Source organism: Fukomys damarensis, unplaced genomic scaffold, assembly GCF_012274545.1.
Source record: "Fukomys damarensis isolate Sample0158 unplaced genomic scaffold, DMR_v1.0_HiC HiC_scaffold_17, whole genome shotgun sequence".
NCBI lineage: Eukaryota > Metazoa > Chordata > Mammalia > Rodentia > Bathyergidae > Fukomys > Fukomys damarensis.
Window position 1 is genome coordinate 34,124,275 of NW_022900929.1, and position 26,394 is coordinate 34,150,668.

At 38.5% G+C, this 26,394-nt stretch overlaps 1 protein-coding gene across 3 annotated transcripts in view; it reads left to right on the forward strand.

The window, feature by feature from the left end:
* Positions 1 to 25,406, forward strand: part of Tmem87a (transmembrane protein 87A) — a 54,351-nt gene extending 28,945 nt beyond the window's left edge. For 2 of the 3 annotated variants that reach the window (XM_010624780.2, XM_010624781.2), the window contains exons 13-20: positions 753 to 861; positions 1,838 to 1,896; positions 2,949 to 3,052; positions 17,177 to 17,250; positions 17,606 to 17,667; positions 18,839 to 18,894; positions 19,724 to 19,754; positions 25,076 to 25,406. In XM_010624780.2, the coding sequence (XP_010623082.1) occupies positions 753 to 861; positions 1,838 to 1,896; positions 2,949 to 3,052; positions 17,177 to 17,250; positions 17,606 to 17,667; positions 18,839 to 18,894; positions 19,724 to 19,754; positions 25,076 to 25,117 (537 nt within the window). In that variant the 3' untranslated portion in view covers positions 25,118 to 25,406. The remainder of the gene's footprint in view (positions 1 to 752; positions 862 to 1,837; positions 1,897 to 2,948; positions 3,053 to 17,176; positions 17,251 to 17,605; positions 17,668 to 18,838; positions 18,895 to 19,723; positions 19,755 to 25,075) is intronic. The other variant, XM_033764983.1, reaches the window with a different exon arrangement.
* The last annotated feature ends 988 nt before the right edge of the window (positions 25,407 to 26,394 follow it).

The window sequence follows — 26,394 nt, forward strand, 5'->3', positions numbered from 1 at the left end:
CAAGTTCTCCTAGGGAATAATGATCTGAAAATGAGAGTCATTGCTTTTGGAGCCTAGCTACTTGGGATTCTCAGTCAGTCATAGGGTTCTCTTGGTTCACAGCAGTGTAATGTAGCTGTTGACAGATTCTGTAAGATTAAGGAGGGAGGAGACTGAGCACAGACTTTTGCAAAGCTAAAGGTGTGAATGTAGTAATGATCCTAGAATGGATTAGCTGGGCCAGGTGCGAATAGTCACCCACCATCAGGAGAGAGACTGTTCATTTCTTCTTCCCTCCCTGTTGACTCATTTTTACTTTATCACCTTCCAGTTGTCTGTTTTTCATCCTTTTTGTTTTTCTAGAAAGCTTGTTTCTTTTTAAGATTTTTTCTTTTCTTTTTTTTGTATTTTTGTAAAGGGTAACAAAGTTTTATGAAAAATAAGAAAAGAAAGAAACACTGCAAAGCAAATCTGGGCCGAGTAAAAGGAAAAGAAGTTACACCCCACAGTGTGAGGATGGACCATGTGCAAGAGAACACTGGCTGCATTCTTACTTTATCTTGGTCCTGTCTTCTCAGTGTCTATTGAAATTGATTACTTTTTCATCAATCTTGGAGAGGTTTGGAATGTTTGTGAGACCTTAAGTGAGAGTAAGAGATCTGGGAGGCCTCTCAGATCTAGAGCTTTATTGGTGTGACCCCAGATCCTCAAAAAAAACTTGAGGATTAATTTGCTTATCTTTCTGAATGTTTAATTCCTTGACCTGCAAACACATATTTATTAGCCTGACTCAAACAATGAAGCTATTAAAACTTCGGAGGAATGTGGTAAAACTCTCGTTGTACCGACATTTTACCAACACACTCATCTTGGCAGTGGCTGGTAAGTCTGAGATTTTCTGTTGTTTAATTTTGATTCTGTGCTGCTTTTAGAGATAGCTTCTCACCTGAGAGGCCTTGGCTATGCATAGAATGTCTTCTACATTTCACTTGGGGAAAGTGTTCTTGGCTCGTGTCAGATCCTCAAAAGTATCTGTGGTCTTAAAAAAAGATTAAGAACCTCTTATTTTAAGCATGCCAAGTGAAAATTGACCTAATGCAGTTTCAGCTCCAAGTGTGTCCCTCTCCTGTCTCCATTCTTTTTCTTTGGCACTTTTTCTTGAAACAAGCGGAGTGGCAAATAGCATTTAGAAGACATTGCAGCATGCATATTGGTTTTATTTTTTTTTCATTTTTAATTTGAAAATTTTCTGTTGGTGCTGGGGATTGAATGCAGCAGGGTCTTGTGCATGCTAAATAAGTGTTTTACCAGTGAGGTCTAATGCCATTCTCCCCTTACTTGGTTTTATTAAATGGCTATAGAATTTTAGGTTTGGGTAGTGCTTTTTTTATATGCAAACATTAGGTAGACTGTGATCACAGTAGGCTATTATGTCTACCTCATGACCCTTGTATCAGGTATAGTGAGACCTGACCTATGACTGGAATCAGTACTTCTGTTTGTGTTAGTCATTTTATTATTTTTTATCTAACCAGCCAATAAAAAATTAGCATCACTGCTATAAGGTAAAAATTCTATTAATAGTGCCCCTAAAAGCCCCATTTCCAGTAGTTTCTTTTCCAATTCTGAGGTTTAGTGAAATAGCTAGATGGTAAACAAAATTATTAGGAAACTCTGCCTAAGTTTCCATGGGCTCTTGCTTTTAGCAGGTGTTGGGGTAATTTATATTGAATATATTTGTGAAAATAACTGATGGAAAATAATTGTGATATATTGGGGTTTAGGACTGTATAGAATTCCACTTAGAGAATGTGCAACCAAAATTCATGTTCTGACTAATTTTTTCATTTCACGTTAGCATCTATTGTGTTTATCATCTGGACCACCATGAAGTTCAGGATAGTGACTTGTCAGTCGGTAAGTTATGAGCACATAACCTTATGAGTAGTGTTCTGTTTTACACACAATGATGGTGTATGGCAGTGTTTATATTCTTTTGATGAATAAGAAATGAGGCTAGTTCTCTGCTCTGAGGGTTACAGCACTTACTGTCTCTTTAAGTGTTCTATGCTATCATGGTGCATGGCATAATTGGATTTTATTTGGTTTTGTTTGTTTGGTTTGCAGTGCTGGGATTTAAATCTAGGGGTTTGTGCATGCTAGTCAAGCCTTCTACCACAGGGATATACCCCTGACCCCTGTTGGTTTATTTGCCTATTACACCCTGGGAGAGAATTGTGTGAGTGATAGCTATATTCTGTCATAACCCAGGCTTGTCTTAACTGAAAATCTCATACAAACTGGGGTTGGAGATACACACCTGTAATCCCAGCTACTTGGGAGGCTGGGGTAGGAGGATTACAAGTTTGAATCCAACCTTAGCGTCTTAGTGATTTAGTGAGACTCTTCATAATAAATGAATGAATTAATTAATTAATTAAAAACATTTTTAAAGGGTTGGGACTATATCTCAGCAAGAAGGCCCTGGGTTCAATCCCTCCAGTGCTGGGGAAGTCTAGTGTACTGAACATCAGATGTGTGTGAATGCTGCTAATCTGAGTAGAAGCCATATCCTTAAGACCTTTGTACAAAGATTGTGGTCAGTAGTGTTTTTCTGGAGGCAGTTAAAGCTCTCTTTTAGTCAAAATAAATGGAAATGAAAATGAAGAAATCTAACAAGTTAATATTACTTTATCCTGTATAAAACTCTTCCCTAAAGAGTCTCAGAGCTGTGGTGAAGCTCTGACAAGTGCTGTGTTCGATGGGACCTTTTCAACAGCACCAAGTACTATGAGGGAGGAGCTTACATTCATTCACTTTATGTCCCCAGCACTGAGCACAGTGCCTGGCACACAGCGTGTTCACAGGAAATGCAACTCATGTGCGTAAATGATTCTTGTTCTGTGGTAAGGACCTGGTGAGGAAAGGTTAAATAATACAGATAAATGTGCTTTTCCTCCTTATTGTAGGACTGGCGGGAGCTATGGGTGGATGATGCCATCTGGCGATTGCTGTTCTCCATGATCCTGTTTGTCATCATGATTCTCTGGCGACCATCAGCAAATAACCAAAGGTTCTTGGACTCTTCTTTATTCTGCTAACCATTAAACAGCCATGTCAGTTAGGGGTGGTTAAGGGGACCGTGCAGTGTTGTATAATGGAAAGACCACTTAGTGTGGAATCAGTTGAATTGGGTTTCTTTCTCTCAGCTCTCCTCTTAACTTGCTTTGTAATTTTTGGCATGCTGTCTTTTCACTTCTTTAGGCCTTAGTTTTGTTTTGGTATGAATTAAGTGATATGAAGTCCCTTTCAATTCTAACATTTTCTGATAATGCAAATAATTACGTAGATAAATAGGAGAGGTAGATGTATTGTGTCATTAGTAATGAGAGTCTCTACTGTGTAGTAATCCAGAAGGAAAGAAAAATTTCTGTGGGCCCAGCCCAACTCATTTCATAAAGTAGAGATGGTAAAATGAAAACTTGGGTGACTTGAATTTGATTTTTCCATAGGCAGATCTGTTATTTAGGAACTGCCTGTCTTTATTTTGTGTCTATCCATGCCTTTGTTTCTCTGATTTTTTTTCTCCCTCTTCTTGTATTTAGACAGGTAAGAGCTTAAACAACTATCTCAATAAAGAAGGAAAAGGATAATATGGTTTAACTGAACAGCTGATTTTATAATCAGACATACTAATAAAAGATGAGAAAGAAAGTAGATGAAAATAGTTTTATTGTCTTTTCAAACTAAGCACTTAGTCTGTATTCATTGGGGTGGGGGGGATCAAGCAATGTAGAAAAGCCATGAAACGAAATAAAGGAGATCTGAAATCATACTCTTCAGAAAAAAAATCCTATAGACAGACATTCTTTTCATATCTCTCTGTTGATCTACTAGTTAGTTGCTAGCTATATTTTATTCAAAATATTTCCCTTCCTTAATTAAAAACATATTGTTTGTATTTCCTTTCTCCCTCCCTCTCTCCCACTGTTCCTGCCTTCTTCCTTCTTCCTCTTTTAGAACATTGACCCATTCCCCATGACTTCATTGTTAACATCTTTTTTTTTTTTCCTTTGGTACTGGGGGATCAAATTTGGGTCCTTGTGCTTGCAAGGCAGGCGGCAGAACCACTGAGCTAAATCCCCGGCCCCATTGTTAACATCTTAATGTGGTATACCCTTCCACAATTTTTGCTGTTCACCTCAACAGTACATTGGGGAGATTGATTTCAGAGTAGCCTGTTTTAAATTGAACTCCTGTGTTTTTTTGTAGGTGGCATAATATTACAGGGTTTACATGGAATATAGTTAAATTAACTTGTTCATTAATGAGCATTTGGGTTATTTCCAGTTTGGGGACCACCTGTGTGCTTAATGATTCACTTGAAGGAATTGTGGCTCTCGGCATATAATTGTCCTTACAACTAAGGATTATTGTAACAAAATGATAGAATCAGCATGCTGAAAAGTCACAAGTAGATTCTGCAGAATTATTTTTCTTTCCCTATGTTCTTTCCCTCCTCTGGGGAAATATGTCAAGTGTGCCCTTTTTCCCAGCCACAGAAAAACTCTAACATGTATATAGTTTCTGACCAGGGACGCTGATTTAGTCAGTAATTGAAGTTGTTAGTGAGGGCTGGTCACATGAGCACTCATTGCCTATGACATAGGAAAACTGTGTTTTCCAGGAGGAAAGCAAGTGTTGTTGCAAATTGCATCACACAAACAGTGTACTCACACTGCTGTCCTTGTCAGTTAGGAACAGTCAGAGTTCCACATACCAGCCATGGACCAGTCTTGTAAGTAGGCCTTTCTAAAGGCCTGTTACATTAATTCTTTTGTATATGTGGTGGATTAAAAATAGGATAAAGTACAATAATGTAAACATCCTATAAATCTATTCTTAGGCCCTCCAGTATCCCTTGCCCCACCCCATGGCACTTACTATATTCTAAATCTTACATATCTTTTAATATCTGCCTTCTCCTCCCACCCCTCAAGAAAATCCCCAAACCATAAAAATCCCAAATGTGAAGTCCATAAAGACAAAGAATTCTCCCTAAGTACACTTAGTTAAATTGCAGAATCTTCCAAGAGTCTTCACAAGACTGCCTGCGCTTTTTTTTTTTTCCAATTTCATAAACAATCATGGTATTTCAGGCAGGACATGGGCACACAATCGTTAACAGTATACAACTTTCAAACTCCCTTCTTGGATGGACTACCAAAAATCAGAAAGCCACTATAAAATCCAGTGAAGTCTTTGATGCTCGGAGTAGGGAAAGTTTAGAGTGAGGGTTGACACTATACATTTAGCAGTTGTTTAACAGCTTTTCACAAGCTGACCCTGACTTTCAGAAAGTGAAATGAAAATGACAGAATTATCAATCTGAAGATCTACTGTCTAGAAAAGGAAGTCATTGCTCTTATGGGACAGCATCTCAATGTCACTGCCAAGTCTAGAATGCTTGACACACTGGTAACATCAATTTTTGGGAGTTAGGTCCCAATAGGTCTCTGGGCTTAAGGGAGTTAAGTCTGTGCTGATGGCAGAGGGAAGGGGGACATAAAATGAACTGGGAGTTTTCCCGTACCACAAGGCATTTTGTACCAAGGTGGCCACAGGTGTCAACATCAGAGACTCCCTTCTCCTGGAAGCCAAGAGGAAGTCTCAAAACTAGCAGGGAAAGGTGCTTTCCCCACATCAGTCCAGCTTTGGAGACATCGTATTAGTGACTTATGCTCCTTACCCCAAAACAAGAATGAAATGTTCTGTGTGCTAACAACATAGCTTTAAAAAAAGTAAAACAAAATTCTGCATTTTTATAAAACTTGATATAAAATAGTACTTCAAACTGTACAGTCACCAGAAGTACACAGTTATAAAAAAAATGCACACACTTCACTTGGCGGCTCCAGCACCTTCAGTTTTTGTGCCAGGTCTGTTTTGGCTTCTCTGTTTTCTGGCAGGGTTATTCGCGTCCTTGCCGACATCAGCTTTTCCCTTTTTCCCTTTGGGTACCTTCTCTCCCTTTGCAGGGGCCTTTTTAGGCTTGGGCTCTGGCTTTGGAGGAGCTGGTTTAGTAGACAACCTTTCAGATCTTCTCTGTGGTTTGTCCTTCACTGTGGCTTCATCACCTTTGGCACCCCCTTCAGCCTTTCTCTTGGGCGTGGTAGCAATGGCGATGGGACACAGGTGCTGGACACGAGATGCAGCGGAGCGCAGCCTTGGTCGGTCCAGGGGTTATTCTCACCTCTTCTTCTGACTGTCTTCACTTTTGATATTAACTGTAGATTCACTGGTTTCCAAAAGTCAGATTTGATAATTCACCAGAAAGACTCATAGAACTTACTGAAAGCTGTTCCGTCTTATGACAGTGGTACAAACTAAAATCCAGGCAACTCGTAGGACAAGGTCTGGAGGGACTCAGAAGTAGAGCTTCTGGGTGTCTTGTCTGCGGTCACAGTGTGCCGTCTTCTGTCCAGACCTGTGACTCTGTAGAACATTGCCAACCAGGGAAACTCACTTGAGCCTGAAGTGTCTGGTCTTTACTAGGTCTCTGTTTCATCCTGCTTGTGTGGCTAAACTTTCATTTCCAACTGTTGCTGGTGTTCGCACTAATGGTTTCAGTTTCTCTTTCTTCTATAGTTCAGAACTAGTATGGCCTAGCCTTATAAACCACTGTCAAACTTTCTGGCAGCCTGTAGGGAAACAGACATTCCCAACAGGCAGGACATTCCAGAAGCATAGCAATTCATTGCCTCCCATTGCTCAAGGGCACAGGCCAGAATTTTATGGGTGAGATTGATTTTTTTTTTTTAATTATGTAGGATGCCCCCTGGCTTTTGGCTGGTGCTTTCTCAGCATAAGCGTTAAATTTGTCTGGGCATCTCTGTTTAACATTTCAGAATTTATGTGACAGACAATAGCAATAACTGATTTTGCCTGATATTTGGAGGTGCCCAGTATGTGGTAGAGATGGATTTAAACTAAGAACTAATCTGTTTTCCAAAGCCATTATATACATTTTCATACTTTATGCAGACTTAATTATGTAAGTATACTCCCTTGATTTACCAGTCTTCGAACCTGGAATAAATAACTTGTTCAAAACCATGTAGCATAGAAATTGGTATTTAGCTAGCCTTTTCTATCATGTTTAGAGCCTGAAGATTCTTTAACTCAATATCCCAGTACGTTTGATTATAATAATATTGTCATAAAGCTTATTTACATGAGGTAATTAAGTATTAGCAACAGTACCAGTGTGAAACCATACCAAAGTACAGTAATGATATAATTCTGTTAGAATTATGGAGATATTTGCTATGCCTTTCTAACAGAATTGATTTTTACTCATGTACCAGATGTAATTATGGACAAGCATAATGGCAGTTGGCCATGATTTGCTTATGTCAAGGTGCCAGGTTGGTTGGGAGCAAAACCAGATATTCACAGGCTCATACTGAGTCTGTTTTCCATTGTGTGGTGTTATCCAGTAGGGCCTGCCTCTGTCCTATGGGGAGCACAGTGGTAATCACTTTTCAGTTTGAGATCCTGGCAGTTGTTGGAGATGCTCACAGCCTTTTGTTGGAAGCTGAAGTGTGTATTACACCTGAGACTCTTGTATAGTGAAATTTCTGTATCAGCATTCCAGCTTCTGTTACACCTTTTAGAAATCAGTGAACTATGCGGGCTTGGGTGGCCTCATTGGTTCCCATTCAGCATGTCCAGTCTGTGGGCACAGAGGGCAGATTTATATGCCTTATGATTTACAATAGTAGGTCAGGGAAGAGGTCCCCATTCAGAAACAGTATCCATCCTCAAAGTAGAGAAGCCACAACCACATTGCAGAGAATCCATCCAGATATCTCAGGGCTTATCCCAACCTGTACCTTTATCCCATCAACCATTATGTTCATACAGTCTCTCAGGCTAACTGTAGTTCTGTTAGGACTTTATCTACAGGTTTTGTTTTATAGTATTAACTATGGAAAGGGTTCCCCAGTCAAACATAGCTTCTCTCTCTTTGGCGTGCTCTCTCTCTCTCTCTCTCTCTTCATAATATGTAGTAAGTTTACAGATACAGCTATTTATTTCTGTAATATCTTTAGGTAAAGGGAAGATAGCCATTGCAAATAAACCCATTTAAATGAACCAGTTTTCATCTGAAGACTTACCTTAATCTTACAGTCTTGCATTTCCATATCCTACCAGTCTCACTGTAACCCCAAGCCAGCTTCACCAGGAGGTTTTAGAGGCACTGTACCTGGGGTTCCTACATCAAGATGGCTTAGGGACACCTATTCTCCACCCCTTGGCTGTTTTACCCCCTAATGGTGTTAACTGGGTATTGGAGGTTGGTCAATCCTCTGCCTAGAAAGGGGGATGGCAAGAGCTAAAGAAAAGAAAGACAATAGAGACTTTTGTAGTTTCAGTGTATATGGGGGGCTGGGAGGTCATTGCCTCAGAGTGGGCAAAGACAAAGACACTCTGAGCTCACCACTCTTTTTTTGGTACCAGGGATTGAACTCAGGACTTTGTGCTTGCAAAGCAGCTGGCAGCACCACTGAGCTAAACCCCCGGCCCTGAGCTCACCACTCTTTATTGGGTTGTAGGGAGTATCAGATGACTGGGGTGGTGATAATCCTAAATGAGGAGGATCTTATAATGGAGGAAGTATCCAGTGACTGGGAGGGTGCAGGTAATCCTATGACCTGAAGATCTTATGCTGATGAGGATCTTAGATTGCTATGAGGAAGATGAGGGGCTTATATTGATTAGGGCAGCTAGATGAGCAAAATTTAAAATAGTAGGTGGGATGAGTTAAGCTGATAAGGAATTATCAGTTCCCCAGGTTCTTTTTATTATTATTGTTATTATTACTACTCAGTTCTCAAAGAACCAGGATGTCTTCAGCTGATATACTCTTGCCCTTGAGCTTCATGGCATCATGGGGCTATGGAGGCTTCAGACAGCCCTAATCATAGTTTAATTGTGAAATGACTTTTTTCCCCCAGAATTATGTAGAATCGCTCCTGGCTCCTGACAGCTGAGTTTTGGGGTGCTAAAGTGGCCTGGAGATAGTTTCTACATCCTTTCTTAACTGAGCAAATACTGGTGAAGACAAGCACAAATGGTAGCAGAGTTTATTAAAGGTAGGAAAAGAAACAGGCTCTGCTGAGTCTGGGCCAAGTAAAAGAAGGAAAAGAAGGGCTGGGGATTTAGCTCAGTGGTTCTGTTGCCTGCCTTGCAATTGCAAGTGCAAGGACCTGAGTTCGTTCCCCGGTACCCCTGCCCCCGCCCTGCCCAAAAAAGGAAAAGAAGTGAATCCTATAGTGTGAGGGCAGGCTAACCATGTGAGAGAGCACAGTGGCCCAGACTCAATGTGGACTGTCCTTGTTGTATCATCCACTCCTCAAGCTGACGTCAGTCAGGTCTAGGTCATCCTATTGAAAACCTACTCAGGTTCTCTGGAGAGTTCATGTTCAGGATTTTGGGACCTGTTTTGCATTAGTGTCTTGGGATCTTGCCTACTTCCTCAGCCAGTTTTGCCACACCCTAATCTCCTGTCTCAGTAGGCCTACAGACAAAGAACTCCTCTGTTTAGGACTTTTTAGTATGGAGGGACCAGCAGGTGCGCCCGTCACTCTACCCAAGGGTTCATTCAGTCTTTTGGCCCATCCATAGTTGTCTTATTCCCTCCCTCCCTTCCTTTTTTTTTTTTTTTTTTTTTTTTTTTCTTTTCTTTTTCCCCCCCCCCCTTCCTTTTTTTTTTTTTTCTTTTCTTTTTCCCCCCCTAATACCAGGGATTGAACTCAGGGCCTTGTAGGTGCGGTGCCACTAGACTAAATCCCTGCCTCCCCCCTTTTAAATGTTTGCAGTATTGGGGTTTGAACCCAGAGCTTTCACACTTGAGCTACATTTCCAGCCCTTTTTAAAATCTTGAGACAGAGTCTCACTAAGTTGCCTTACTTTTTTTCTTGTTGTTATTTTACATTTCTCCATACGTACAGAGAGCTATCATTTCCAAATTCGGTTGGTGACTTAACTCCAGTAGTGATAATAGCACAGCTCCAGTTCCAAACCATGGATGACCCTTTGCCCATCTGGGATTCAGAGGTTTGATAACCCCTATACTCTCATCCCTTGTTTTCTCAAACCATATGTTTCAGCAGTCAGGGTTCTAGTGAATCTCATTCACTTCAGACTCCAAACCATCCAGTCAATCAGATTGCAGGGTTCTAGAGTACAGTCTCTTCAAGACCACTCGCTTTTCTGACCCACTTGTAAGTTTTGCAATCCCCACAACCATTCTCAACTTCAGTCATCTGCTAGGATTCATAAACCACACTAAATGCAGGCAGTAAAGCTACCTCTGGTTTAAGAAGGGTGCACATTCAAATCAGGCAAGGGAAGAGGCATTGTGTTCAGCACATTGTTCAAGAGGAGCCTAAACACTTAACTTCCAATAATTCTGGCCGTGGAGTGGTGTCCAGAGTTTTCTTTGGGCTTAATTAGATGCTGCCCTCTTGCAAGCTGGGATAATACCTTTAGTTAGCAGTTCTTCAGAGGTTGGAACTGAAAGCCCTTATAAATCACAGGTAGACTGTCTGTGATCCACGCCCCCCCCCAGGGAAATAAAACTAAACAAACAAACATTCCCATCAGGCAGAATGTTTCAGCACTTCAGAGATTTATTTCCCAGTCATCAAGAGCAAGGCCAGATCACGCTCTCGTAAAGTTAACTTTTTAGCACACATTGGCACACAGCAGATGTTCCCTAAATATTTAATAAGTGTGCTTAGGGTTGCTGGGTTAAAGGCGTAGGTATATTTGTGATTTTTAAAGTATCTTTCAGACTGCAATCCCACTAAAAAAAATTGTGGGGCCAGGGATTTAGCTCAGTGGTTCCGCCACCCAAGTTTGATCCCCAATACAAAAAAAAAAAAAAAAAAAATGCATACAACAGTAGTATGAGAGGAGCTTGCTTTATCTACTATCCTTTTACATCTCCAGTCATTTCATTTAAGTTTTGCAAATCTAGTGGATAAAAATTAATATTTAGTGTTGCTTTATTTTATTTATTTATTTAAAAAAAATTTTTTTTTGGTACCAGGGATTGAACTCAGGTTCTTGCGCTTGCAAGGCAGGTGGTGGAACCACTGAGCTAAATCCCCGGCCCATGCTTTATTTATATTTAGATTGGGTTACTTTTTATATCTTTTATATATTACTGGTCATTTGATTTTGTGCATTAGTTTTTATCTTTGGCTTTTTTTTTTTTTAACAGGCTGTGTTGTTCAGGCTCAAACTCATAGTGAGTGATTCTCTTGCCTCAGCCTCCTAAGTGCTGGGTTTATTGGTGTGCACCACTGTGCCCAGCTCTTTAGCTTTTTATTGTTAATGTCGTAGCCTGTTTGTGCTATGATAAAATGCCAGACTGGTAATTTCTAATTAACAGAAATGTTTTAGCTCATAGTTTTGGAGACCAGGGAGTCCAAGGTACCATCTGGTGAGGGCCTTTTGCTGGATCTTCACATGGTGAAGGCAAAGAGGAAATGAGCCCGCTTCCAAAGTTCTTTCAGTAATAGCCTCAGTCCATGCATTCCAGGACGTAAACACCTTCCCTAGCCATACCTCCTGTACTGTTGTGTTGGGGGTTAAATTTCACAAGAGTTTTAGAGGGAGCAGATAATCAAACAATAGCAGTGCTTTGTGTATTGATTTGCAGGGATTTCTAGAATGTCTCAATTACCAATATTTTGTTTCTTTCTGTTTTTAAAGATATTTTCTTCTACCTTACTGTCTTTTATTTTTCTGCGCTGTTTTTGGTCTTACAAAACCTCAGAAATAGTGGAGTCACATTTGTTATTTTTCCCTTCATCTGTTGTTCTTTTTCTATCTTGAGCTGAGGTCAGAGCATTTCATTTTTCTTTTTTCTTTTTTTGGTACTGGGGATTGAACTTGGGTCTTTGCGCTTGCAAGGCAGGCCACCAAACCGCTGAGCTAAATCCCTGGCCCAGCATTTCATTATTAAAAGTATTGTTTTTCACTGTGAAGGCTTTCAGTCACCAAGAAATGTTTGATTCCGGGTTCTTTGTTATCTTCTATTGTTTTGATCCTGCATCAGTAACACAACTAGGTACCAAAGCTCCCTGATAAGTCTTGGCATCAGAGAGCCTTGATCTTTTTTTTTTTTCTTTTTTTTTTTTTAATTGTATTTGGAGGCTGGGCATGTAGTTAATTGGTTAGAGTGCTTGCATAGCATGTATGAGGCTTAGGGTTCAATCCCTAGCATCGGGGGGAAAAATAGCATTTGTTCTTTGTTTAATTCTGGAAAAACTTTATGAAAATTTTGATTGGGATTAATTGAATTAATTAATTCATTCAATTTTTGTTCATTTGCCTATTAGGGATCAAACATAGGGGTGCTCTACGACTGAGCTGTATCCCCAACCCTTTTTATTTTTAAAGCTAAAGTCTTGCAGTTTCCCAGGCTGGTTTTAAACTTGTGATCCTCCTGCTTCAGCTTCTCAAATAGCCGGACTACAGGGATGCACCACCATGCCTAATTAAATAAATTTATGTATATTTTTGATAATTCCATTTTTAGTCCTTTTAATGCTAAAATTACATGTTACTAACATTTTTGTAGGTCTTAGGAGTGCAACCTTTAAAAATACTGTATGTGGCTTTTCCAGATATGTTAGAAGTGCTGTTTATTTTTGTAATTTATCACAGCCATCAACCCTGATTGATACCTGTTAGTTTTGGTAATTTCTCAATTTTCTTATCAGCTGGGCTCTTATCTGAAGTAATCGTAATGCTCCTTCTTTGAGACATAATCTGCCTTGTTTCTGATTCTCATAGAGTAAGTCCCCGACTTATGAACATTTGAGCTGTGAACTTTCACAGATAAGAACAGACTTCACATTATGAACATTGATAGATGTGAACAGATTGCAAAAGTAGTCCCCAAGTCTGCCAGACTGTCACAGCTGTGCTGCTGTGTGCTCACTGCACAGTGCGACAGTGCACAGCAGAACAGTGCTCAGTCAGTGCCTGGGTGTCCGGAAGTGAGAGGAAAAGCAGAGGTGATGTGGAGGAGACGACTAGGATGCGCAAAGAAATACATGTTGTACATTTGTGTCAAAGGTGTATAAGACTCACTTTGTTGGACTTGAGGCATTATTATGCTGGCTAGGCCTTCCTGAATAACTTTTCTTTTCCTTTTTAAAAAAAATTTATTTAAAAAAAGCCGGTGCAATATTAAAAAGCAGTACAGCCAGCTGGAGCGATGACTGACAGTATAACTTTCAATAAAGGCAGTGAGAGTGCATCTCCTCCTCCCGTTCTGACTTCAGGTGCTTCTCAAGTATTATCATTAACTGTGATATTTATCTTGGAATTTTGTTACCCTTTAACAAGTTACAGGTATTCCCTATTTCTAGTTTTTTAAGAGTTTTTATCATAAAAGGAGAGATTTAAAAAGAAGGTACAATAGGGCTGGGGATTTAGCTCAGTGGCTTGGTGGCCTGCTGCGCAAGTGCAAGGACCCGAGTTCGATCCCCGGTACCACAAAAAAAAAAGCAAAAAGAAGGTACAATAAAAACATTAGGCAGCAATAAAGAGGAAATACAGAGGGAAGGCAAAGCTAGAGCATTCTGGGTTGTCTGACAATAAGGACAGATATCTGAAGTGGACCCATCAGATGTTTATCTTCTGAGCAGAACACACAGATTTAAGCCTCCTTATCTTAACTCTCAATTTGAAGTTTGGGGTTAAACATGGACATCAGGGAAAACTTTTAGAAAAGGGGAGTTATGGGGGTGTGTAATGCCTATGTTTATTTTTTAGGAGTATTTCTATTGATGAATTATTAATTTTAATTTTGAGTTTTATTAATGTGTACTTAACAGGAAAATAAGATCACTGAAATAAAATACTAAATTTTTAGTATGTAATGAGTGTAGAATAAGCATCAACATTTTCAACATCAACTGTTTACCTGCTTGTAAGATCTAAAATATAACAGCAGAAATAAATTTTTACGTAAACTACAATGAAAATACAAACAAAACTACTGCAGAAATAATCTTTGCTTCAGTTGTCACACCTAAGACAGTCTTCACACATGACAACAGCATGTTCCATACATAATTCTCACTCATGCTGTGCTTAACTTGCTTTCCCTATTTGGCAGGCCATACTTGTTACTTCTCTTGTCTTCCTCTATTGTCAGAAGCTTCCTATCATATTATACAATGTGAATTTAACAGGATGATGAAATATCAATAAAATAAAATATCAAATATATACTGAATGTTTAGAATAAACATCAACATTTTCTACATCTAATGTTTGTTTACAAAATCTAAAAAATAGCAGCAGAAATAAATTCCTATGTTAACTACAATGAAAATACAAAAACTCTACCACTGAAATCATCTTTATTTTTTTTATCATACTGAAGGCAGTTTTCACACATGAGAACAGCATGTTCCATGCACACAATTGCTTACACCAATAGCATAAGTGTTTTGTTTTTTTTGACTTCTTGGGTAGGACATACTTGACATCTTGCTGGTCTTCTTCTTTTCTTTTTTTTGAGGAACCAGGGGTCAAAACTCAGGACCTAGCACTTGCTAGGCAGGCGGTGGCACCATTGAGCTACACCTCAGGCCCCATCTTTGGAGGTTCTTGTGCTGTTTCACCTGTGTGTTCACTGGTCTGCTCCAGAATTCTTTTGAGGAGTTCTTTGGGCGATACATACTGTTCTTCCTCTGTAATAATTGATCATTTATCAATTCCAGTCCTCTTAAGGAAATTTCTCCATGATACTTTGTGCTTGTTATTTTCTTTGTCAACTGTGAAACTATCCATGATGTGTTTACAGTAGAGTAAAACACCACCATTGGCCAAGCTTTGTGTTTCAAGTGACACAGTTGCTGAATAGCTTGTCAACAACGTCTACTCTGTCTTTCATTTTGTTGTAAAATGTGACCGTCTCTGGCTTTGTGTTGAGGATTCATTTTTTTGTTGGTTTGTTTTGGGACAGGGTCTCACTTTGTAGTTCAGGCTGGCCTTGAACTCCCTGCAAATATCCTTGAACTCACTGCAAAGATCCTCACGCCTCCACCTCCCCAGTGCTGGCATTACAGGTGTGCGCTGCCACATGCTATCCCCTATCAATTTTATTATCATGCTGTAACATTGACAGTATCAGTACTACTTTGCTTTTCCTCACCAGCCTGTCTTTCTGAAACCCAAAGATTATACCCTGTTGTTAACTTGCAGCATTTTGGAGGGAATCTTGGCTTTGTTCTTGCGAATAGTTCCTGTGCTAGTCAGCTGGGGTTCTTTTAGGAAATGTAACATCAGTGGGTAACTAGTGAACCAGTTGTTCATTGTGACATTTGGGTTACTTTTTTGAAGTAAGTGCAACAAATATGTTCACAAAGTCAGACGGTTTATTACTGCATGAAGAAAGACCTGGTGGCTGAGTTCCAGGACAAATTTCTAAATTCAAGGTGTAAAAATGTCCTTGCATCTACCAGGGGATATATTTCTATACCATATTTGAAAGGTTTACTTGGCATACATTGTTGAAAGCTTTAGCAATAACAAAATAATGCAAGTTGTTCATTAGTTGTGATGTATTTGGACTGCAATTGCTTGACAGTTGGAAACACAACAAATAAGCAAACAGTAGCCAAATTGTTGGCTATTTTTAAATCTTGGTGAGACTTTTTGTTGTCAAAACGTAGGAAACCGAATCTTGAGTGTCATTATTGTTCTAAAACTATCAACACCACATTGGTCACTTCTCCATAAATCCTCCAGATTCTGACGATTGGGATGATTAAATCCTGCTATGAAGGCTTTTAGTTCAGGTAGTGAAATGTCATGATAAATATGTTTTTTTGAGTGTTACTATTGATACATATAGAATGTATAGATTGTCTTGTATTTCATTATTGGTGTATTTCAAAACATACTTTTGTCCATATTGTATTTCAAAACATACTGTTGGACATATTGTCCATTACAAACAATTTCCAACATTGGATCGCAGTGTTGGCATTTTGTCCAATAGGTTTTACTCCTGGCAAGAACCTAATAACATTTTCTGACCTAGTTCTCACATTGGATCATATACATGACTGTTTTTTAGCATTTTGACTAGTCAAATATTTATTTACATTACTGTTTCTTCCTCATCTGACTCAAGTTCTTCATTCTGTACTTATCCATCTGTCATTCTTGCTAACTCTTTGGCTCATATGATCCAAGTCATCAGAGTCACCTGATGACTCACTTTTAACCTCTTCCCAAAGTTGTCAGAGTGGATTTTCATGTGACATTGTATTGAATTGGGCCACTCTATAAGAAAGATCAAAAGAAAACATTTATTTTAAAATTATAAATCTCGCAAGCACAAGGACCTGAGGTCAATTCCCAGTACCAAAAAAATAAATAAATAAATAAAAAATAAAAAATAAATTATAAATACACTAAAATGTAACATGGCTCATAATATGGGTAAAACTCACTGATTCACGCTTTAACACATGTGTGCACCTTGCCATTCCTGTTAAGTGGGTGAACACAAAGATTGCTTCTTGTATTCCCCCAGCACAGCTATTCAGATGGACAGCTAGCTGTCCTTGTGCTAAAGTACATATTTTCATTAGAAAGGTATGGTATGTGTGTCTGTGACCCTGAGTGAGGACACCCTGAGTGAGGAACCAAACAGAGGGGAGAATTTACTTTCCTTTGTATGAAAGGAATCCTTACAAAAGAACATTTATTGAATGATTACAAAAAAGGCCAGATACTGTTGTAAGCACTCTGTAATGAGTTATTTTCACAGAACACTCCTATGAGTATTTTGAGTAATGTTCTATTATTCCTTTTTACAGATGAGGAAACTAGGCATACAGAGAGGTTAACTAACTTGCCTAAGTTTACAAGGGATTGTGTGCCTGAGTACTTAGAAATATGGTAGTGTTCTGCTGTTCCCTTGCTATTGAAAGCCTCTAAGAGCTTTCTGAAGGGGAAGAATTACTGTTCCTAAACTGATTATGTTAATGACTACAGCTGCACTTTCAATAGTAAGCCCTGTAAAACCCAGATAGTAGAGCGCTTTTATAGTGTTCTAATTTTTCCCTCTCGTCTACCTTTTTTCTGACAGGTTTGCCTTTTCACCATTGTCTGAGGAAGATGAAGAAGATGAACAAAAGGAACCTATGTTGAAAGAAAGCTTTGGTAGTGATAAAACTCACTTTTTGTTTGTGCTTTAAATATGTTTTCATATAAGTACATTGTTTATTATTTTACAACAGTGTTATTCCTCAGTTTGGTGTGTGATAAAGTTAGGATGGAGGGGATATAAGAGTGTAAGTTTTAAGGTAAAGCAGTGATAAATTGAATAAATGTCTAGTTTACATGCTAGAAGTGAGGTGTAAGTTTAGCTTTGGACTTCCAGTGTAAATGCAAAGATGGAGAAACATCGAATTATATAAATCAGTAAGCTTAAAATAAAGCTCTCAATCCATTTTTGGAATCATAGCTGATCTGTTTACAGAGTTAACCAATCTGCATACTTTCCTTCCTTCTTCAGAAGGAATGAAAATGAGAAGTACTAAACAAGAACCAAACGGAAACAGTAAAGTAAATAAAACAGTAAGTTTGACTTTTTTCCTTTTCTCTTTGGTTTTTGCCCAATTTTTCAGTTCTTGTTGAAAGTCAGTATTCATAAGCCTTAATGATTTTTGTGCCTATGCTATAATTAGGCTTGCCAAAATTAATCTTTGAATATATATATTAATTTACATTCAAAAATAGACAGCAAATGAGACTAAGATCTAGTAATCTTCAACAAGATCATTTCCTTTTGTATTCCTAAAAAGTAGGAGATTATTCTGATTGTTCCGTTTAATCGTTTTCAGTAGTGAAGTCATCATCCCATTAATAAACTATGGTCTTTTTTGGAATAAAGACCTAGATGATTTCAGTGAGGGAATTTTCTTTTTACTTTTGGTGCTGGATTGAACCCTGGCCCTCAGGTGTGTTAGGCAAACGTCCTTGCCACTAAGTTAAAACTGCAGCTATCAAGTCAGATTTTATTGAAACTGAACATCCACTCTGCATAAAAGGCTTTATTTATTTGTGTTTTTTTTTGTGTGTGTGAGACAGTGCCTCAATATGTAGGCCACACTTGGCTTTTCCAGTTCCTTCAGGGCTGTAGTTATAGGCATGTGTTGCAATGCCCAGCTTTAAAAAGATTTTAGAAATGATCTCCGCCTTAAGGGCCAAAGCCTACATGAAATATACTTCATGTATTAGGCCAATGAGAAGAATATTGGACGATGGAGGACATTATTTTGTATTTCTTTTATATGATGTTAAAAATTAAATTATTTAGGGCTGGGGATTTAGCTCAGTGGTTCTCCCACCTGCCTTGCAAGCACAAGGTCTTGAGGTTGATCCCTAGTACCAAACAAACAAACAAAAAATTAAATTATTTGATCCTACCCAGGGCAGTTAGGCAAGAAAAAAGGTATCTAACTTAGAAGTTAAATTGTTCCTATTTACAAATTACATGATCTTTCATATAGAAAAGACTCCATAAAACTGTTAGAACTAATAAATTCAATAACATTTCAAGATACAAACTCAACATACAAAAATCAATTTTATTTCTATACACTAGCAATGAACTATCTGAAAGAAATCAGGAAAACAATTCCATTTATACTAACTACCAAAAAAGATCATAAGGGTTGTTAGAGCTTTACTTTGGTTGTGTTATGTGGTGCATTGGAGTTAACAACTAGTATTTGCATATTCCCAGCAGGAAGATGATTTGAAGTGGGTAGAAGAGAATGTTCCTTCTTCTGTAACAGATGTGTAAGTGTTTGAATCATTATTTTCTTTTTTGTTTTGTTTTGTTTTTTGAGACAGTGTCTTGCTGTGTAGCTGAGGTTGGTCCCAATCTCACTATAGAGTCTAGGCTAGCCTCAAATTTGTGGCAGTCCTCCTGCCTCAGCGTCTGAGTGCTGGGATTGTAGGCATGTGCCACCATGCCCACTATGAGTCATTACTATTATGAATCCTATTTCAAAGTTAATACTACTTTTTTATTATTTTAAAGCACACTAATGGGAATATAAGATGATGAAAAATGATTTAAACAAAAATAATTGGGATTGGGCCAGGGATTTAGCTCAGTGGTTCTGTCGCCTGCCTTGCAAGCACAAGGACCCAAGTTCAATCCCTGGTACCAAAAAAAAAAAAAAAAAAAGTGGGATTATTCATTCAAATGACATTTAGAAAGATTGAGCTATAGCTCATTCCAAAATCAATGTGATAGTCCTTTAAGAATTTTAAAGTTCCTGGGCTGGGGATTTAGCCCAGTGGTGCCGCCACCTGCCTTACAAGTGCAAGGTCCTAAGTTCGATCCCTGGTACCAAAAAAAAAAAAAAAAAAAAAAAAAAGAAAAATAATTTTGAAGTTTCTTTGTATAGTTGTAATTGAATGAACTGTTAATCCTATTATATTCCAGAACATGTTTTTCTTGTTCATTTGCCTTTTTGTCCTAAAAGGGCTAATAATAAGATGCAAGACTTAGATAAGTTACAGAAAAGCTTTAAGTTGTAGTCGCTATTTCTCTGTCCTTTATGAACCATTTATAGCTTTATTTGACATTGTTTAATTTAGTGTTCCCTTCTTTCTGCAGAGCACTTCCAGCCCTTCTGGATTCAGATGAGGTCAGTAATCAGATCATGTCTGTAAGCTGTGGATCTGGATTTAATAACAAGTCGTGAATGAACTGAAGAATTAGTGTGGTATAGTAGAAAAGGAGGAGAATGGGAATATGAACAGAACTTGAACATTCAGTGGACAGAGTCTCCTTCCTTTACATCTGTTTATCTACATCCTCCTTTTCTAAAATTGTATGGTCCAAGTTGAGAAATATTTTCATTTCAATTAGGTAACAAATACTGTACTCTTATTTTTTTTAATTGAGTTTATTGGTACATTTTAGGTATACAGTACAGTTACATTCATTATTGGGATCTTGTACCCTTACATGGCAGGTCTTGGTTCTCATTTTTTTCCCCATTGTCCCTGCCCTCCTTACAGAAATATTGAAAAGGAATATAGTAGACCAAAACAAAATATAAATTACCTATTACATTTACTGTTCTAGTGTCGCCACCCTGTTCTGATAGTGATTATAATTACCTCTAATATTTATGTTGCTTTTTAATTTTTTATTACACCTCTGATTAGTTCACTTAAAAGATTGCACATAAAGTCTTAGGAAGGAATTGATATGTAGGTTCATGGGACCTAGTCTTAGATATGTTCTGAATATTAGATTCTTCTAGAGTCCCTTGGCTTCAGAAAGCCTTTTGGAAGCTTCTTGCCCCTGTGTTGAACTGGTAGCTAACAATGATTGGTACCTTCCTGCCGACCTGCTTTGTGACAGTGCTCACACACATACAGTGTCAAGATTCCTTACCTGTCCTTTGCAGTGAAATAATTGAGAATTCTGCTGTTCAGATTTGAGTTGTCCACATAATGCTTTGCTTTCTGTAGTGTCTTCTGTAGTTCCCAGATCTCTCTCAGGGTCTTCCTCTGCTAATTATTTGCTGTCAGGGTTTCCTTTTGGCTTCAGCTCCCCAACCAGGCTGTATTCCTCCTGGGGAGGAGTGACAATATGAAAACAATTGTGTCATTTATGGGAACTCAGGGTCACTATTGATTTCAAGTGTATGTAAGTATTACAGCCCTTTTTTGTGATAACAACATAACACTGATCTCTGTCCTCAGAATTGTTTAAGTGTATGTTACAGTATTAAAGATAAACAGTGTTGCACTGATCTGTAGGATGAGTTTTGTCCAACTGGAGCTTTATACCTGTTGAATAAGTTTTTTCTGCTTCCCCTTGCCCATGGCATCCACTGTTCTACTTTCTTACATGAGTTTGGCTGTTTTAGATTCCTCATATAAATGGAATTGTGCAGTATGTGGTGTTCTTCAAGAGTTAATTTTACTTTATCCTTTCTGATTGGGTACTGTTGTTTCCGTTACCTAATTGCTCTGGTTAGGATGCTGTGATGAATAGCAGTGACATGATTTGGCATCCTTACATTAGTTTTTCATTGTTGAATATCATGTGGGCTGTTCATTTATGGGCTTTATCATATTGAGGTGATTTCTTTCTATTCCCATTTTGTTGGAAGTTTTTATTATGAAAAGATAGTAAATTTTATATAATAGTTTTTTCTGTATCATTTGGTATTGATCATGTGGTAATGGCCTCATTATGTTATTATGTTGCATCACACTAACTGATTTGTGTACATTGAACCTTCCTTCTATTTCAGGGATAAATTTTCACAGTATGTGATCCTTTTTTGCTAGTATTCATCTAAGCTTTTGTTTTGTGTTTTCAGAATTGCACATTGAACCCAGGCTGTTGTGTGTGCGAGGCAAATACACCACTGAGCTGTATACCCACCCTTTATTTATTATTATTATTGTTGTTATTATTATTACTGTTGTTGTTGTTATAGACAAGGTCTTACTAAGTTTCCCCGGCTAGTTTTGCACTTGTGATCCTCCTTCCTCAAGACACCCGAGTAGCTGGGATCACAGGCATGCCCCATTATGTTTGGCTTGTTGATCTATATCCATCAGGGTTTTCGGCCTGTAGTTTTCTTTTTTTGAATTGTCTTTGTTTGACTTTGGTATCAGGGTAATGATGTTCTCATAGAACACATGTGGAAGTTACTTCTAAATGAATTTCTTTTTTTCAGTGGTTTGGAAGTGTTTTAAAGCATAGGTTCGTGTTTGGTAGAATTCACTAATGAAGCCATCTATAATGGAGTGTTATTGTGAAGTTTTTGACTCTGGATTCAGTCTTGTTACAAGTCCATTTAGATTTTCTGTTTATTCATGACTCAGTATTGATGGGTTGTATGTTTCTAGGAATTTATCCATTTTTTTTCTAGATTATCCAATTTGTTGGTTTGGTTTGGTTTTTGAGACAGGGTCTTGCTATGTAGTTCAGGCTAAACTTGAACTATGTAGACCAGGCTGGCCTCAAACTTGTAGTGTTCCTCCTGCCTCAGCCTCCCAAATGCTGGGGTTACAGGTATGTGCCATCACATCTGGCTTGTTGGTATTTTTCAAAAAATATTTTGGGGCCAGGGATTTGGCTCAGTTGTTCAGCTGCCTGTCTTGCAAGCACAAAGGCCCAAGTTCAATCCCTGGCACCCCAAATAAAATAAAACAAAAATCTTTTTAAAAATAAAAAATAAGTATTTTTTTCCCTTGCAAGCACAAGGTCCTGAATTCGATCCCTGGTACAAAGAATATGTATATTTTTCATCTCTGTTGATATTCTTACTTAATTTGTGCAGTGTTCTGAGCTCACTGAACTGAGCTGTCTTGATTCTCTGTCGGGTATTCCATATACCTGTTTCATTAGGGTCATTTTGCAGATATATCTTCCTTTGGGTCCCAATTCCCTGCTATACTATTTTTAAAAATTCTTTGTGTTGGTATCTGTGCATTAGAGAAAACAACCACCTCTTCCATATTCACAGACCTTCCTTGTACAGGAGACCTTTACTAGTTGGGTTGGCCAGAGATTCCAGAAATTTCTCTGTGCATGTATCTTCTCTGAACTTGTGTGTGTGAATTACTGCTAGAGAGATTTGCTGCTTTTTGTCCCCTAGGAGTTCATAGTTGCGTCTCCCTTGCTGACTCTGTGGTGTACTGTGGGTACCCAGGGAGTACGAGCATGCTCAAGATCTTTTTTGTTTTTGTTCACAGTGGCCCCCAGGTACCTAAAGTGTGGAGGTTCCACTGTGTTCTGAGACAGAAGCCAATCTTTTGGGCAACTTCCTGAAATTCTGGAATGTGAGATTTGTAGTCCATCTCTTCTTCCCAGACAGAACCTGGGCTTTAGGACTTTTTCTGTATTTGCTGTGTGTCAGACTGAGAGTCTTGGAGAGTGAGTGGGTCTGGCAAGTATCTGTTTGCTTGCCTGGACCTCTGCCTTTGTTTTCCAGGGTTTCCAAGTTGGGACCCTTTGCTTTTAGTGCTCAGGTTAAAGCAAGACAGAACCTTTCCATCAGGCAGCTTCTAGAAGTCAGGATGTTGTGTGTACCTTTTAGTCCTCCCTTTCCTCCCCACGTAGATGCTGGAAACTGAGAGTTTCTTCCACATATGGTGATTCTGTGCCATGTTTTGACAGGGTAGATTATGACAAAAAGATATCTCAGCTTTTCCTCTTGGCTTTATATGACTGAATTAGTGCCCTTCTGTGGTACATGAGCCCCTCAGCTGGTTTCTGCGTTTCTCACCAAAAAAAAAAAAAAAAAAAAAAATTGTTCTGCATATTGTTTAGTCAGTGTCTGTAAGAAAAGAGGACCTGGGCTTTCTGTTCTGCCATCATGCTGACATAACTTTCTCCAAGGACTTTTCTTTTTTAGAAAACTGAAAAATACCTTAAAAGGAGAAACAAATCTGATAAAGGACCAAGAGTCAAAAATAGCATCAGACTCTAACAGCAGCTTTGGAAGTCAGTAGATACTAGAACAATGCCTTTGAATTCTGAGAAAAATTTTCAACCTAGAATTCTATACCTATCCAAATATCCATAGCAAGCTAAAATAAAGGTGTTGTGTCATGTAAGCATTGACAGTCTCCATGTGCTTCTCAAGAAAGTAATGGAAGGTGTTTGCCATTAAAATGAGAAAGCTAGGAAAGACAGGTCTAGGAAATAAAACATCCATAACAGTGAGGCAAGCCAGATTCCCAGTGTGACAACATAAGAAATTCTCAGGGTGACAGCTGGGTAGCAGGCTTGGAAAGCACCTGGAATGAAACAGGAAAACAGACTTTCAGGAAGTGTATTTCTTTTTTTTTTGACTGTGTAGCCCAGGCTGGCCTCAAACTCACAGTGATCCTCCTGCCCCAACCTCCTGAGTGCTGGGATTACAGGTGTGCACCACTATGTCTTGCCAGGAAGTGTATTTCTAAGGAAAGAGTGAAAAGAATAAAGATTATTGGATGTGATTAATCATATTTTTAAAAGATTTAGAAGTCTGTGATAGGCACTTAGCACATAAAATAAGAGGAAACAAAAATACTGTAAAAACTGGACAGTAAATGAAGTTTGATAGTATGTTATATTTCTTAAAACAGTACAGTGTAGATACTATTTTATAGAGTCAAATTATGTTAATTTTTCCACATGATTTTAAGATTTTTGATAAAACCAAATAATGTGCCCTCCTAACCATCCTTAAGTAAAGAATGTGACCTCTGTGCACTCTCGGACCACAGGCCTCTGAAACTGTCTCATCAGCTCAATTTTAATGAGCATACACTTCAGTTGTGAAGATGTGTCAGTTTGTGTGCAAAGCTGTCCATTTTTAGACTTGGTTCCTTTTCGTATTTTGTTATGCTGAGTGTTGTAGCTGAATGTGAATCTCTGTCCACATCCTTCACTGGGTCTTTAAGTTAAATTCCTTAAAGAGGCGAGGTACATGTCCTTATTAAATCTTAATTAGTTGGGAATGGTGATGCGCACCTGTAGTCCTAGCACTTGGGAGGCTGAGGCAGAAGGATCTCTGCGAGTTTGAGGCCAGCCTGGGCTACATAATGAGTTCAAGGATATCCTGAATTACAAAGGGAGACCCTAAGTTTGTTTGTCTCAAGCAACAAAAAACTTAATGTTCAATGATCTTAGTTCACTCCAAAATACACATTTTTTTCTGAGTTTGCTATCCAGAAGGCTGGACATTTTGACTCAGTTGATCTTGGTGGGGCCTGTGTATTTGTTTTTAAAAATCTTCATAGATATTTAGGAATCATTGCTCTAAGAAGATATTTGGGAGGTAGATCTTTTTTTGTTGTTATTTTTTTTTCTTTTTATTGAGTTTATTAGTACAATCTAGGTATACAATACAGTTACATTCATAATTGGGATCTTGTACCTTTACATAATAGGTCTTGATTCTCATGATCATTTTAAATTAACACACTTAAACCTTTTCTTTACCCCCAGGAACGAATGATCACACACTTTGAACGGTCCAAAATGGAGTAAAGAATGGGAAGATTTGCAGTTGAAGATGGCTAGTATCAAGGAAGAGATTGGCTTCTATAAGTGTCTTCTACAGTGTTCCTCAGGATTAAAGGAGACAGTGACATTCTGATCTGTTTCTTGATCTTTGTATATTGGAGCCAGTGAGAGGTGTCAGAACAAGTTGAATATCTTACTGAAACCATGCTCATAGGATAAGAAAAACCTACAAGCTTCTTATTTACAACATTGATGCCCTTTCCCTCCCAAACTCTGACATGGATGCTTATACAACATATGTGTCGTTCCTCAACTTCCTGTGTTTCACTTGTTTAATCTGTCAAACTAAAGTTTAACATCTTCTAAAGGACTGTGAAATCAACACCATTGTATGTAATCTCCAGGAGCAACTGCCTGTAATTTTTATTTATTTAGGGAGTTTCTTGGGTGTTGGGGGAAATCGTTACTTGTCTTTCAATTTCTTGGGAACTCCAGGTTCCATCTTGTAGAGGGCCCTTCTGAATTAAGGAGCCAATTAAGGTTCTGTCAGTGATCAAAAGATAAAAAACAGCTACTTATAGTGAATCGTTTTAAAAAAGCAAACAAGTGCACTTTTGTTTCCAAATGGTGTATATTAAAGATTTTTGTATTTCAGATGTACTTTAAAGAGAAATACTAGCTTGACTCTTGGCATCTGCTGTTGTGACACATCCCATTGCTGGCAATGTGGTACACACTCCGGACTCTTAACTGCTGTTCTGCAAGCCTCCAGAGGTGGCCGCCTGCCCGAATGCCATTCCCGGGAGGCACCTGTCTAAATGCTGTGATTGAGCACCCTGCTAGAGGGACTGTCCTGCTGCTGGAGTGGGAGCTTATGAAACCAAGCACGTCTTGATGGCAGAGTCTGCACGGTTACTCTTGCATGAAGTAGTGTGGAGGCCCTGACTGCTGCTCATTCTTTAGGTTTGACTTTCGTATCTGGTGTTGGTTTGGAGACTGTTTATAAGGGACATCACAAGGTGATGGGATTCACTTGAAGCACTGTATTTCTGTTTTAATGGGTTTATCCTATTTTGTTCTCCAAAATTCCAAAATTTTTGTTCTATATAAAAAGTTCTTGTTGGCTGGGGATTTAACTCAGTGGTTCCAGTGCCTGCCTCACAAGTGCAAGGGCCCAAGTTTGATCCCTGGTACCAAAAAAAAAAAAAGTCACTTTTTAATATAAAAAATTTTAACAAAATTAATATATTTTTCTCAATTTATTTCACGCTTTCTCTGAACATCTCCCTTATTCTTTCTTG